Source organism: Bos taurus, chromosome 2 (genome assembly GCF_002263795.3).
Source record: "Bos taurus isolate L1 Dominette 01449 registration number 42190680 breed Hereford chromosome 2, ARS-UCD2.0, whole genome shotgun sequence".
Taxonomy (NCBI): Eukaryota; Metazoa; Chordata; class Mammalia; order Artiodactyla; family Bovidae; genus Bos; species Bos taurus.
Genome location: NC_037329.1, coordinates 103,360,934 through 103,375,695, shown reverse-complemented (window position 1 = coordinate 103,375,695; position 14,762 = coordinate 103,360,934). Strand labels below are relative to the sequence as shown.

At 40.2% G+C, this 14,762-nt stretch overlaps 1 protein-coding gene across 12 annotated transcripts in view; it reads left to right on the top strand.

Moving 5' to 3' along the window:
• Positions 1 to 14,136, top strand: part of FN1 (fibronectin 1) — a 69,193-nt gene extending 55,057 nt beyond the window's left edge. For 4 of the 12 annotated variants that reach the window (XM_005202786.5, XM_005202785.5, XM_005202784.5 and 1 more), the window contains 10 exons: positions 473 to 562; positions 779 to 958; positions 2,058 to 2,147; positions 3,462 to 3,568; positions 4,665 to 4,803; positions 7,524 to 7,688; positions 9,528 to 9,653; positions 10,176 to 10,282; positions 12,907 to 13,017; positions 13,371 to 14,136. In XM_005202786.5, coding sequence (XP_005202843.1) covers positions 473 to 562; positions 779 to 958; positions 2,058 to 2,147; positions 3,462 to 3,568; positions 4,665 to 4,803; positions 7,524 to 7,688; positions 9,528 to 9,653; positions 10,176 to 10,282; positions 12,907 to 13,017; positions 13,371 to 13,442 — 1,187 coding nt within the window. In that variant the 3' untranslated portion in view covers positions 13,443 to 14,136. Of the gene's footprint in view, positions 1 to 472; positions 563 to 778; positions 959 to 2,057; positions 2,148 to 3,101; positions 3,569 to 4,664; positions 4,804 to 7,523; positions 7,689 to 9,527; positions 9,654 to 10,175; positions 10,283 to 12,906; positions 13,018 to 13,370 lie in introns of all 12 variants that reach the window. The other 8 variants (XM_005202783.5, XM_005202778.5, XM_024998217.2 and 5 more) reach the window with 2 other exon arrangements.
• The last annotated feature ends 626 nt before the right edge of the window (positions 14,137 to 14,762 follow it).

Genomic DNA, 14,762 nt, shown 5'->3' with positions numbered 1-14,762 from the left:
TTTAACATTTATGTAGATTGTAAAGCAAAATTAAATTTAAAAAGGAAACAGTACTATTTCACAGAGATCAAAATTGTTGTCAGAGAATGTTTAATATCTGGGTCAGTTTAGAACTTTTTGAGGTTTAAAGTTCTGATCCCAGTTACCAACCAGTGACCATCAGATTAAAACACAGATAATAGGTCCTCACCCCTATTTATCACCAAAATGGCCACTTTTAACACAGCATTTTTGTATTTTAAAATTTATTTTAGGAATTGTCTTTGTGTGCATCAGTGCCTTTCTTTTGATATATATATATTTCTCATGGACAGTTAACACCCATACCACGCTCTAATTTATTCAGTTTGAACCACTTTAGTGGTTTGTATAAGTAGGCAATGATAGGAGGAATCATGAAAATCACAGATGAGTTTGAAAATTTTCCTAGTTAATGGAGATCAGATAAAAATCATCTCTTTACCAATTTCAGGTTTACAACCTGGTACTGACTACAAGATCCACTTGTACACCTTGAATGACAATGCCCGGAGCTCCCCTGTGGTCATCGATGCCTCCACTGGTAACTACACTTTCTACTGAAGAAATGCCCCTTTATATGTATGTATGATCAGTCATGTGGACTTGAGCAACAAAAATGAGGTTGATACTTCTGTATTAAGATCACAGTGAATCATTTTTACAGTTTATAGAATTCTTAGATTCAAGTCCATTTTTAAAGTCTAGGGAAATGCATAAATGTTTATTTTTACATAAATGTAATTTTGTTTTCTTTTAGCCATTGATGCACCATCCAACCTGCGTTTCCTGGCCACCACACCCAACTCCCTGCTGGTATCATGGCAGCCACCCCGTGCCAGGATTACTGGTTACATCATCAAGTACGAGAAGCCTGGGTCCCCTCCTAGAGAAGTGGTCCCTCGGCCCCGCCCTGGTGTCACAGAAGCTACTATCACTGGTATTGCTGCATCCATGCTACCATTTTCCTTGTTACTCTTTGGGACACACAAAGTGCTTAGCAGACTACAGCTGTGTCTTTGGTGCTCTGCCATCAGATCAAGAAGCCCATTTCTGATAACTTCAGAGGGCATTGTCTACACAGGAGCTGTTAAGCGCAATACATCTCAGAAGTCATGAATTCATGAAAATGCAATAACTTCAGTACTGTCATAATGGTATTCTGGAATCTTTTTATTTGCTGTATGTTTGCCAAACACATATCAGTTCTTCCTAGAAAAAGACATTTTTCAAAGCAAACTACCAAATGCTGACACTGTTCTCTTACTCGGCAACCTAAAGAAAGATAAGCTAGAAGATTTGCCAGAGTGCCACCTCTCATGGCCTTCATTATCCAGTTTCTCAGGATAGTTCTTGAGGCAAATTGATTCTCACTCATACTGGAGAGTGTGCTTGGGATGCGGAATAAGAGATCATAGGCCTCTGGTATCATTTTTGTCCAAGAAATTAAAACTGTGTATATAGGATATCATCTTGACTTAAAATATCCTATAGAACATACAGGTACCAGGAAACACTGCTTTTTTAGAAACTTTGGAGTTAGGAAAACAGAATCAGATATGGAAGGTGTTGATTTGGATACTTCCTACCAGGACCACACAAAGAGTGAACATTCTTTCTGCAGAGCACTGTTCTGTAGTCTGACTTTTCATTGATCCTGCCACTGGGAGTGGTCTGGCCTAGGCACTAAGTAGATTCATGTATGCAGTCTGCACTGATTGCTCCTAAATGTGTATTTCGCTGGCAGTGTACAATGCTGATAGGTTTTATTGAATTCAAAGAGCAGATGAGACAACATGTTACAAGAATACCCCAGAGAAGTTAAAGTGCTTATTCGGGTGTCAGATTTGATAGGAAGATAATTTGCTAAGTGCCCATTGTATACAGAGTATTTGAGTGTTTACAGACGCAAAGCAAAGTCTCCATTGCCTTTCAAGAGGCTGGCGACCAGCTGAAGAGAGGATGCTTGCTTCAAAGATCAACTTCCATTTGATGAGCTGAGCCCACAGATGTAATGTAATGGTTTGTCCTTCCATCAGGTCTGGAACCAGGAACAGAGTACACAATCCAAGTCATTGCCCTCAAGAACAATCAGAAGAGTGAGCCTTTGATTGGGAGGAAAAAGACAGGTAACGAGCACCTTCTGGGTAATGGGGAGCCGGCCATGACAAAACTAATTACAGACGATTTATCTTGCAGTGAAAAAATGCTCCGGGTTTTGATGTATTTCTCATGGAACTCTTTTTCCTCTAACAGCCTAGCATGTATGTTGTGCTTTTTGATAGCAAGAATGGCCTGACCATCTGCAGAGTTCAGTTTTATTTTTTTCCTAGCCAGTCAATATAAAGACCTTTTATTCATCTTTAGAAAGTTCAAACCAGATATTAGAATGTAAAAGCCAAGTTTCGATCATTGCTGTTGGTCTGTATATTCTTTTGGAGTTAAAAGTGTTTTTATAAAAAGAGGGGAGGGAAGAGAAAACTCTTTCTCATTTGTCTTTATTTACTATTTGGTTTCTGAAGCTTGAACTAAATAATGTCTTACTTTTTATCCAATTTCAGTTTAATTTGAATAAAATGCTTTATTTATGCTGATATAATTTTTAAATGAATTTTACGTTATGTGTTTTAACCTATTCTTAACATTTCAAATGATGAAAAACTACTGCACCAAACCTCTGATATTCTCATACTTCAGATGCTGATATAATTAGTCTAGATTCTAGTAATTATAACATGATTCTCAAGTGAGAAAGAGGGGAAAAAAGCCTGCATATTTCAGTTCCATTAGGCTTAATTCGAGCAGAGGCAGCTTTTATGTGGCTTAGCGTTTCAAAGCTTTGTATGATAAATTCATACTAACACTTTTTTTCCTTCTAAACTATAAAGAAAACTTTGAGAAAAATCATAAAGATTTCTTTCTGGGGAAAAAAAGTGTTTTGTGATTTAAAAACTGCTAATTTTTCAGGAGCTTTGATTAGATTGTAAAATTGTTGTTGTTGCCTGAATTGATAATGACTTCCTGAGGCTACTTCTGGGAGCTTAACACGCTTTGCTTTTTTGGCTCTAACCTCTCTTGGCTAGATGAGCTCCCCCAGCTGGTAACCCTTCCACACCCCAATCTTCATGGACCAGAGATCTTGGATGTTCCCTCCACAGTTCAAAAGACCCCTTTCATCACCAACCCTGGGTATGACACTGGAAACGGTATTCAGCTTCCCGGCACTTCTGGTCAGCAGCCCAGTCTTGGGCAACAAATGATCTTTGAGGAGCATGGTTTTAGGCGAACCACACCGCCCACCACGGCCACCCCCGTAAGGCATAGGCCAAGACCGTATCCGCCGAATGTAAATGAGGAGATCCAAATTGGTCATGTCCCCAGGGGAGACGTAGACCATCATCTCTACCCTCACGTTGTGGGACTCAATCCAAATGCTTCTACAGGCCAAGAAGCTCTCTCTCAGACAACCATCTCATGGACCCCATTCCAGGAAAGCTCTGAGTATATCATTTCATGTCATCCAGTTGGCATTGATGAAGAACCCTTACAGGTAACTCCTGTTTCCTTTTACTTCTGGGACACTTGGGGAAGAAGTAAGCTAGGCTACTGAAATGACCAAAGCTCTGATGTCCAGTGACCCTACTTCTAGGACCTCTTAGAAATGTGATGTGCTTAAGTCTTGGTATTTTTTTGATTGGAGTTTAATTGCTTTACAGTGTTGTATTAGTTTTTGCTGTACAGCAAAGTGAATCAGCTATATGTATACATTTATCCCTTAAAGTCCTGATTTTTTTTTTTTTAATCTCAAGATGACTCTACTTTAAGAGATGTACCAGACAGTGTCATTAGCTTTCATTTAGTGGAGAGAATAAAATTACTTCTGTTACTCTCAATTGTTTGAGGTTCCACAGTAATATAGACAAAGAAATGATCTTAGAAGAGAGAGAGAGATCTTGCCTGAATTGACTTTTGTTTAGGAAGGGCTCAAATGCTGTCATTATGGTTTGTCCTTGAAGAATCAAATCCCATTATCTACCATATGTCAAAGGAGAAAGACCTTGGCTGAAGCAGTGCCTATAAGTGACTGATTCGCTCACTGAAATTTCTCTTCTTTAATTTGTTTTGCTGATATCAGTTTTTACTGTTTTCTTAGTTTTAGAAAGTGGCAGAATTTTAAAAACTGAAGACTTATGAGCTTAGAAATAGGAGTTTGAGGATTTGCCCCTCAAACAAAGTGTTTGAAGGACCCCATGTTGGAGTCAGATGCCACTTGGTGGAATGAATGTCCCTCACATAGCACAGTGTCCCCCTTTTATGTGAGGGGGGATGGCCCGGGCTTCCGCTTGCCCAGACTTGCAGCTAAAGTAGAGCGAAAATGAGGCTGTCTCTAGAATTAGTGAGGGTTCCTGGTAACTATGGCGCTCACAGGGTAGATTTGGGGCAGGAAAATATGGCAGATAGAAACGACCCCTCACTTAAGTTCCATTTCACTCCCTGATTGGTTGGGACCTTTGCACTCTCCATTTTTATTTGTCTCCCTTTGCTTGTTTACACAGTAGGGGTTATTGAGAAAAGAATAGGGGAAGTCGTGTCAATTCCTCACTGTAACACTGTCTCCCCCGCTTTGGATGTGCTAATCATTGCAGTTCCGAGTTCCTGGAACCTCTGCTAGTGCCACCTTGACGGGCCTCACCAGAGGGGCCACCTACAACATCATAGTGGAGGCAGTAAAAGACCAGCAGAGGCAGAAGGTTCGCGAGGAGGTGGTTACCGTGGGCAATTCTGGTATGTGAATGTCCAGGTTATTCAGGCACACTGTGGACCAGCCCAGTGATGCTTCTTCAAGCGACTGTTCTTTTCCTGTTTTTGTCTTTTGACTTTGGGAAATAATTCCATGAAGAAAATGAGCAACTTTAAATTCCATCCTTTTTCCCTCAAAGTAGCCTGGTATGTTTGTAAAATAAATAAGAAAGAGTCTCAAACATGATTGGGTGATAGGCCTGGAAGGGACTTCAAATATTGTTTAGTCCAGCACTCTTGAGTTCCAGCTGTAAGTACCGGGTGTGACACAGGACACAAGTCTCCAGATCTCTATTTCCAGACCCTCTTCATCTTACTAGGTTGCTGCTCCTGAGTAATGTTTAAGTACTGAAATGATTGAAAGTGAAAGTGTTACTCACTTCAGTCATGTCTGACTCTTTGCAAGTCCATGGGCTGTAGCCCGCCTGGCTCCTCTGTCCGTGGAATTCTCCAGGCAAGCATACTGGAGTGGGTTTCCATTCCCTTCTCCAGGGGATCTTCCCAACCCAGGGATTGAACCTGGGACCCAGGTCTCCCATATTGCAGGCAGATTCTTTACCATCTGAGCTACCAGGGAAGTCCTGGTGATTACCTGTAAAGGAAATTCCTTATCTGCGTATATATATCAGTGCCTGCTGGGTTTTGTTCCTGATGTAAAATGCTACCAACATAGCCCATTTCTGTCCAAAGAGCTCCCTTATTCCCACATTATTTCATGATTGTGTGTATATGCTCAGTTACTCACCTGTCTCTGACTCTTTGTGACCCCATGGACTGTAGTCCATCAAGCTCCTCTGTCCATGGGATTTCCCAGGCAAGAATACTAGGGGCTCTGACTCAGGGATTGATTGAACCTGCATCTCATGTGTTGGCAGGCAGATTCTAGCTGATATTTCATGATTATAGAGGCCCGAACCTGCAATAGAGGTTAAATGGTCATTGACTCTTCTTTATAGCACCTGTATATTTGTTTGTTTTCGTTTTTTGGCCGTGCCTTGTGGCTTGCAAGATCTTAGTTCCCTGACCAGGGACTGAACCCAGGCCATGGCAGTGGAAGTGCCAAGGCCTAACTACTGGACTACTGGGGATCCCTAGAAAGTCCTTTTAAACCAGTAGTGTATCAGCTAGCTTTTCAAACTTCGACAGCTAAAGATTCACCAGAAACATGAAATAGAGAAATAATCAGAACCATGAATCTTCCCACCGGAGAGTTCTCTATTTCCTAACCCTAAATTCTATCTGCCCAGTGATAGGTTTTATTCCTATGGCCAGATACTTAACCTCAGCCTTCTTTCTCATTTGATAGATCACTGTGTTCTTTTACATATAAACTCCTCTGAATTAGCAGTTGAATTTTTTTTGGGGGGGGTCATGGATCATTTTATGCTTATTGAATTATATATCCATTTAATGCACACCTTTTGCTTCGTGTGGTTTTGCAAGTAGAATGCCACATGAAAGGAATTTTCAAGAGCACAAAGGACTTTGTGCTTTTTCCTCATCGTTTTTTAAAAAGATTCCATCTCCAAAACTTTACTTCTGGTTATTTTTAGGAGGGTTATTGAAAACCTCTTAGTTTAAGTTCCTTCCATTTTTCCTTCCGACTCATTACCAACAGTAATATTCTGCATTCTAGCCAGGTTCTCCCAGCTCTGAGACATTACAGATGTCTTAGTTTTAACAAAACTCTTATTTTCTTCCAGTTTGATCCCTTTCAAAATATTAGGCACTTCAAATATTATTGCTTTTGAGTTTTTTGTTTTTGCACTGTGAAAAGAAATGTACGCAGTGGTATTCAAAGTCACAGAAGTTAGTTTATTTAATTTTTAGAGACTGAATTGAAGCATGCTTTATTTGCATAGATTATTTTAAAATCAGCTTTCACAAAACATAAAAGACTGGATCTTAGACAACATGAAGAGATTCCATTAGTGATTCCTAAGTCACTGATATTCCACTACTTCCTTTTACTTGGAACAGTTGGGTTTATTGATAAAAGTAAAGCAGTCTGACCATTATGACAATAATGTACAAAATCTAGGCTTTTTGCACGATTATGCAAAACATGCAGTGAAAGTGACTATCACATTTATGTGATTACATTTTAATGGTATATAAAATTGCTATGACTTTTGCATTAAAAGCAAAAGGCGCCCTCTAATAATTACTCTTTATTTGGTGAGCATGTTCTAAGTGTTGGCAATAGGCCAACACCTGGAATTCATGATCGCATGTGATCTTCACAAGATCCTCAGCAGGAGGAAGTATTTTTATTATTATCCCCACATTACCAAGGAAGGAAAAAAGGCAGAGAAACATTATATTACTAGCTTAAGGTCACTCAGATACTGATGGAGAGGAATTTCCAGCATTTGCACCCCATGAAGTTCTTAATTGCCTCACGATCTGTTCCATGTTCTATGAATTATATTTACCAGAAATGATGTAGTTTTTTTTTTTTTTTTAGAACTGAGGGCAAAAATGAAAGATGGACTCCTTTTAAGAGGCTGTTGCAAGTGTTGACCAGCAAAATCTAAGCATTGTTCATTAGAGCAGCTGATGCACTGATGGAACACATGAGTGCTTCTTAATGCTGCTGGGATTTTTGGTTTAGAATAAGTCATCATATACGATAATTTGGTTTTCTTCTTATGGTCCAGAGCTATAATAAAATGTCTTTTTTCCTTCTCTCTTTCTTCCTGTAGTTGACCAGGGCCTGAGTCAGCCCACAGATGACTCCTGCTTCGACCCCTACACGGTCTCCCATTATGCCATTGGAGAGGAGTGGGAGCGATTGTCTGATTCTGGCTTTAAACTCTCGTGCCAGTGCTTAGGCTTTGGCAGTGGTCATTTCAGATGCGATTCATCTAGTGAGTAGCTTGCTTTGTCCATCTCTTGCAGTTCCACGCAATCGCACAGAGTGCCAGGAAGCATGTTTGGCAGACAAGCCTCTTCCAAACATGAAGCAAATGAAGGGACATTGCTTGACTCAAAGTAACATTTTGCATCATATAAAAATGATGGGAAATTTTACTTGTTGAATATGGCTTCATCTCAAAGGTTGTATTTCAATATGACTATTAAACATTAATTTGCAATGGTAATATGATTTTTTAAGTTTTCTTGTTAAAATAAATGAATAAAGTCAGGCTTAATGAGTCAAGTCTAATGAAGGGTAGCAGAGACACAAAGAAACCTCAAATCTCTGAATCTTTAGTGTTTAGCATGGTAAGAGATGAACATTTATACTCACAAACACTCTGTTTCAGTTCAAACCAAATACACACATATCATAGTATATACACACACTTAACTCTTTCACATCTCCTGTACACAGATATCATACATACACATACACACATTGGATAGCTTGAACCTTGCCAAGTAATCTAGAGAGTAAAGATTATCCATTTGTAGATAGTCAAGAATCAACTTCAGTTGAAAAATATTTGATTTTTAATTAAAAGAGATTTTAATATTTTAAAATATGTTTTAGTTAAAATAATCCTAGGAATTGCTTATCATGCTTTGAGATTTAGTATTAGCATTTATGTCTTTGTTTTTAGGAGATGTGATTATTATTGAAAACTGGTTTATTTTTATAGGTTTTAACCATTATGCCTTATAACAAGCCTCCTACATACACATACAAAAATTGTATTCTGGAAAATACAACATAATAGACTTTTTAAAGATTTTCAGAGTATTTTACTTATGTATTTGAAACAGTTTAATTCAAACTGAAATATAAAAACAACTAATTTTTTCAATGCAGAACTACTATGCTTGACCGTTTGAAAATGGAAAGAGCTGTATAAGTGTCGTACTGCTGTTTAGGAGTTGGAAGCTTTAACACTTGGTATCAATTAGGTGGTTTTTAATTTCTGAAACTGAATTGTTTTTAAGTCTGTGTATTTATTACCTATGTAAGTACTTAGGCACAGTTATGAGAGTAGAGCTGTAAGCTGATTGATGTGATTCTTTGGCTCAACTTCCATATTTTTTTCCTTGATGTCATAATTATTGAATAACATTTTTAAAGTTTTAGGAATGACTGACTTGTTGATAAAATAGAAGTTGTGTATGTTATACAAACTTCTGAAGTTTGTTTTTAGTATAAACTTTGAAGATTAAAAAGTCATCTTTTATGTATAGAAGTTAAAGAATATATAACTGAATTTTAGATATTCCTCGGAACCAGTTTTATTTGTAGGAATGACAACCATTGATTTATCATTACTTTTGTTTTTATTTTGATATTTAGGTTTATTCTTTCACTTTTCATATTTATAAGAAGCCAACCGATCTTTGTTTTTTGGTTAATTGAACTTTGCACCCAGGATCTCTGCGAAAGTGACTTTTCATCTATGATCTATTCCTAAAAACCTACTCAAATCCTAGTTTAGCCTTCCCAATTTTAAATCTTAATAGGGAGAAGTCAAATGAAGGTCGTTGACTATTCTCGTGAAATGATTATGATGGAATAAATTGGTTCTTAAGATGTCTGAGAAAATGTTAAGCTGCAAAGATAATATTTTAAAATCCAACCAAAAAAGTGGCTTGTCAGAGGAATCGTGGCCTTCAACTTTCCTTACTACTCCTTCCAGATACAGGGCTTTGAAAATTCGGGGGCATGTCCCCTTTCACTCAGCATCGTATGAGTCAGAAATGCCAATAACTCCTTGCCTCTGATTTTCCCCACCTCCCAGAATGGTGCCATGACAATGGAGTGAACTACAAGATTGGAGAGAAGTGGGATCGTCAGGGAGAGAATGGCCAGATGATGAGCTGCACGTGTCTTGGAAATGGAAAAGGAGAATTCAAGTGTGATCCTCGTACGTTGCCACAGATCATTTTTAGTGCCTATTGAATACTCCTGCTTTTCATTACTAAGCTGTAACTCTCATCCCTGGAAATGATTGACTTTAGATCTTCTTGAGGAGTGAACAGTGGGTTTGTTAATCTTTTGATTTGGCAAAGCAGAGATAGGCTTCAAAAATGAGCCATGATTTAATGTTATCGTAGGGCGCTTTAGCACTTCTCCGACCGGAGTATTTTGACTATAATCTGCAGTGAAATGTTACAAGAAAGCTTTATAAGTCTTTGGATTCAACTTTTAAAATATGCTCTCTGTCTTGGCATTGAACTTTTTCTAGTTCATTATATCTGGTCTTTGGAAATACTGCCCTAAGATCTGTACAGCAGTACCTCTTGTACGGATGATTCCTATTAACATGTGGAATGTGGGCTGTGATGATACAAACTTAGGAAAAAAACAGAACCCACCTTCATAGAAGGATCAAGTCTGTATTATTGTTATCGGTCTGTAAACACTTCTGACTTGTGTGTCTGTGTAGATGAGGCCACGTGCTATGACGATGGGAAGACTTACCACGTGGGAGAACAGTGGCAGAAGGAATATCTTGGTGCCATTTGCTCCTGCACATGCTTTGGAGGCCAGCGGGTAAGACCAGATAGTCCAGGCTCCTTGCTATTTAGATGAGGGGGGAGGTTTCTGTGCTAATGATTAAGAGTTACCCTTCCTATGGGTGCCCATTTCCTGTTGGCACATAAGACTACCGCATACCCCTTTCCAGTTCTCCCCTTTCTTGGCAACCTCAGCCTCTCCCCCACACCTTCTATTCTCAGACTGCCTCCGTTCTTCAGCAACTAAAGTGTTAAATGTTTGGGGAGCACTAGGCCTCCTGCTCCATTCTGATGGGCAGATGCCCTGTGACACTGCTGTTAAATATTCTGAATAATACCCAGATCTTAGAAAATATCACTTCTTTATATCCTCCCTTAATCCCAAATAGATGCCTACCATAGGTCGGGTGTTGTGCTCAGGAATATGGGACAAATAAAAAGAGTAAAAGATGGTCCTGGATCTTAACAACACAGTTGGAGGCATTAAATTAAATTAGCATACACTGAAAGTCAGGCTAAGTAAGTCAGGTTCTGAGTGGGTCTGACAAATCCAACTCCCAGGTAGGCCGATGTCAGCAGGCAAGGTTTAGTGGAAAAGAGAATCATGAACTGGCTGGGGTTTAGGATGAGCAAATTGTGGTTGAGGCAGCAGGGAAGCAGAGAGAGCACACCTCCTGGGATGGCAAGGAGCTGGCACAGATGGGCTCTGGGGAAATCACCCTCTGCCTGTTGTCAGTGGTAAGACATTGAATCGGAAGAAGTGGGGGCCACTTACGGAGGGCCTTGCAAGGCCATTATTTATGCCAGTACTTCTCAACCATTTCTAATCTGTCTTACTTCAGTATAACAAAAAAGTCCTGTTCTTTCCTCTAATCCAAAGTCCTGTTCTTTCCTCTAATCTTCGAAATCTCAAAATAAAATGCCTTTGTAACTCACATAAAAGCAATGGAACATAACATTGCTTTATTTTCAATGAAAACATACCCTCCCCAATAGCTTTTTCAAATTCTGGTACCTCAAGAACATGCTCACACTCCTGGGTAGGACTCACCAGTTGATGCCTTTGGTATTAGCCAGTTGCAGGTGCCCAAGAAGAAAGGGAACGTGATGGAAGATGGGTTTCTTTTTTTTTTTTTTTTAGGAAAATTAAACTGGCAGCAGGGAAGGGTCATCAGGAGTCTGGCTGAGGGCAGCCCCGGAAGCTACTCTGATCTTATCCCACCACTTGTAGTTGGGTAGAGGGGAAGTTTCAGTCTCTTATTAACATGTATAAAGATCACAGAACCTAGTCATTTCTAGTCATGTGCTCATTGTATAAATGGGTGCTGGTGAGTGAATTTGTTGTGCAGTTTTGGTCTCACCTTAGACTCTGCCTCTTGATTTATGCACATAAAATCTTTCATGTGTGACACCTGTTCTAAAGCAAAGTGCTAAATGAAACACTAGAGACAGGACTGGGTACTATTACATCATTTATATGAAAGCAAGATTCATTGATTCTATAATACGTATTTACCTGAATTGTCTTGGTAATGTATTATGGGAATATGCTTTTAAATGGAAAAATACTTCTGAAATATTTAACTGGCAATATAAAAAAGAAAGTGATCGTATTATTTAGGTTTCTTTGGGTTATAAGAAAAAAAGCCCAACTCAGGTTAATTTAGGCAAAAGGCAGCTCACTTGACTGGAAAGTCCCAGGACCTTCCAGTGAAAGAACATGACTGGTATTCACCCAGCTGGGTGGCAAGTCACTGTGGGATTTTCAGGCTCCTCATAGCCAGTCATTTATCTGGGTCTCTTTACCCTTACCTGTAAAATAAGGGTGTCTGTCCAAGTGATCTTACGTCCTTTTTAAAAGCCCTGCTGCTGCTGCTGCTGCTAAGTCGCTTCAGTCGTGTCTGACTCTGTGCGACCCCATAGATGGCAGCCCACCAGGCTCCCCCATCCCTGGGATTCTCCAGGCAAGAACACTGGAGTGGGTTGCCATTTCCTTCTCCAATGCATGAAAGTGAAAAGTGAAATTGCTCAGTCGTGTCCGACTCTTCACGACCCTATGGACTGCAGCCCACCAGGCTCCTCTGTCCATGGGATTTTCCAGGCAAGAGTACTGGAGTGGGTTTAAAAGCCCTAGGACTCTAGGAAAACCTCTCCCTTCATCTAGTGTGGAAAGCTTATTAAGAAAGGAGTGGAATGAGCCTTACCAGATGGTTCCCAGGTGGTGCTAATGGTAAAGAGCCCACCTACCAATGCAGGAGACATGAGAGACATGGATTCGATCTCTGGGTTGGGAAGATCCCCTGGAGAAGGAAATGGCAGTCTACACCGGTATTCTTGCCTGGAGAATCCCATGGACAGAGGAGCCTGGTGGCTGTAGTCCATAGGGTCACAAAGAGTCTGAAGTGACCTAGCATACATGGGAGTTTACAGGACATTTCAAGAAAAAGGAAAAGCATAAACAAAGGCAGCTGTACAATCGTGAGAAGCTAGCCAGAATGTATTCTCTGAGTTATAAATGCATGAAATCATCACCAACACTTCCTTTGTGATAAATTGCGTGTATTCTGCCAGCTTGAGCACTGAAATTCTTCTTCGACACAAGCACTAAATTGCAATCTTCTTGTGTTATCCTAAACCTCTTCTAAATGCCTCTGCTCTCAGGGCTGGCGCTGTGACAACTGCCGCAGACCTGGGGCTGAACCCGGTAACGAAGGCTCCACTGCCCACTCCTACAACCAGTATTCCCAGAGATACCATCAGAGAACAAACACTGTAAGTACATTGGCGCCCTGCACGTTTCTCCTTAAAAGGCGATTAGGCATGTAGTAGGGAGTCTCTTTCCCTACTATTTCCCTACTATTCAGAAGAAAGAAGTACCTTTCTTCTGAATGAACCACATTTTTCAAAGCTCTTTTAAATGACCTAAGAGGAGAATACTGTATCCTATAATATAATGTGGGTTCTCTTGAGCATCTCCTATTGCCCAGTGTATAGCTCAAGTGCTTAAAGCTAGAAGTATTCTCCCATCTATAAGTAATTGTCAGAGAAGCCACCCTTCCCCTTTTTTCTTCTGTAGGCTTTACAGTATTTGCTGTTGATTTTTCTTCTCTCTTCTATTTTCACAGAATGTCAACTGCCCAATTGAGTGCTTCATGCCTTTGGATGTACAGGCTGACAGAGAAGATTCCCGAGAGTAATATTTCCAACCCAGAGAAACAAGCGTGGATCTCTGCCAAGGTCCATCCAAACTGGAGTGGTGTTCGCAGACCCCATGTTAGTGTGTTCCTTTCTTAAGCCCTTTGCTCTGGAGTAACTTCTCCAGCTTCAGCTCAACTCACAGCTTCTCCAAGCATCACCCTGGGAGTGTTTTCAGACTTTTCTCATACATGGGAGCAGTAGGTTATCTATTCTTCAAAATATTCCATGCCAATCAGTATTTTAAATGAAGTGATTCTAACTTGTGATTTGGATTGGGATCCATAGGGAAGCACATGCACCAACCAAGATACAAAATGTCTTGAAATGATATTACCAAAATTTTAAGTAGGAAAGTTACCTGAACACTTCTGCTTCCACTTAACTGACTGGCCCGCAATATTGTAGGAACAGCATGTCCTTTGTACTGTGGTATTCAGAACAGCCACAGTACTCACTTTTTCCAAATGATTCTAGTAATTGCCTAGAAATATCTTTTTCTTACCTGTTATTTATCAATTTTTCCCAGTATTTTTATATGGAAAAAAAATTGTACTGAAGATACTTAGTATGCAGTTGATAAGAGGAATCTGGTCTAATTATGGTTGGTGATTATTTTTTATACTGTATGTGCCAAAGCTTTACTACTGTGGAAAGACAACTGTTTAATAAAAGATTTACATTCCATCACTTGAATATTGTGTCTTCTTTTTTACATAAAGAAATTGGCGAGAGGTGGGGTGGGAGGGCCGGATTTCCCTGGTGGTCTAGTGGCCAAGAATCTGCCTTCCAATGCACGGGAGACAGGTTTGATCCCTGGGTGGGAAACTAAGAGGCCACGTGCCACGGGGCAACTAAGCCCCTGTGCCGAAACAAAAGATCCTGCTGCTGCAACCAAGACCCGATGCAGCCGAAAAGAAAGAACTTCAGGGGGAAGATAAAGATTCCTCCTAAATGTTTTTTTTTCTTTGTTACTCAGCAAACATTTGAAAACTTATGTACATGGCTCTAAATTTTGGTGATCTAAGGTGCCTCGTAGAGAAGGCGATGGCACCCCACTCCAGCACTCTTGCCTGGAAAATCCCATGGATGGAGGAGCCTGGTAGGCTGCAGTCCATGGGGTCGCTAAGAGTTGGACACGACTGAGCAATTTCACTTTCACTTTTCACTTTCCTGCATTGGAGAAGGAAATGGCAACCCACTCCAGTGTTCTTGCCTGGAGAATCCCAGGGATGGGGGAGCCTGGTGGGCTGCCGTCTATGGGGTTGCACAGAGTCAGACACGACTGAAGCGACTTAGCAAGCAAGCAAGCAAGGTGCCTC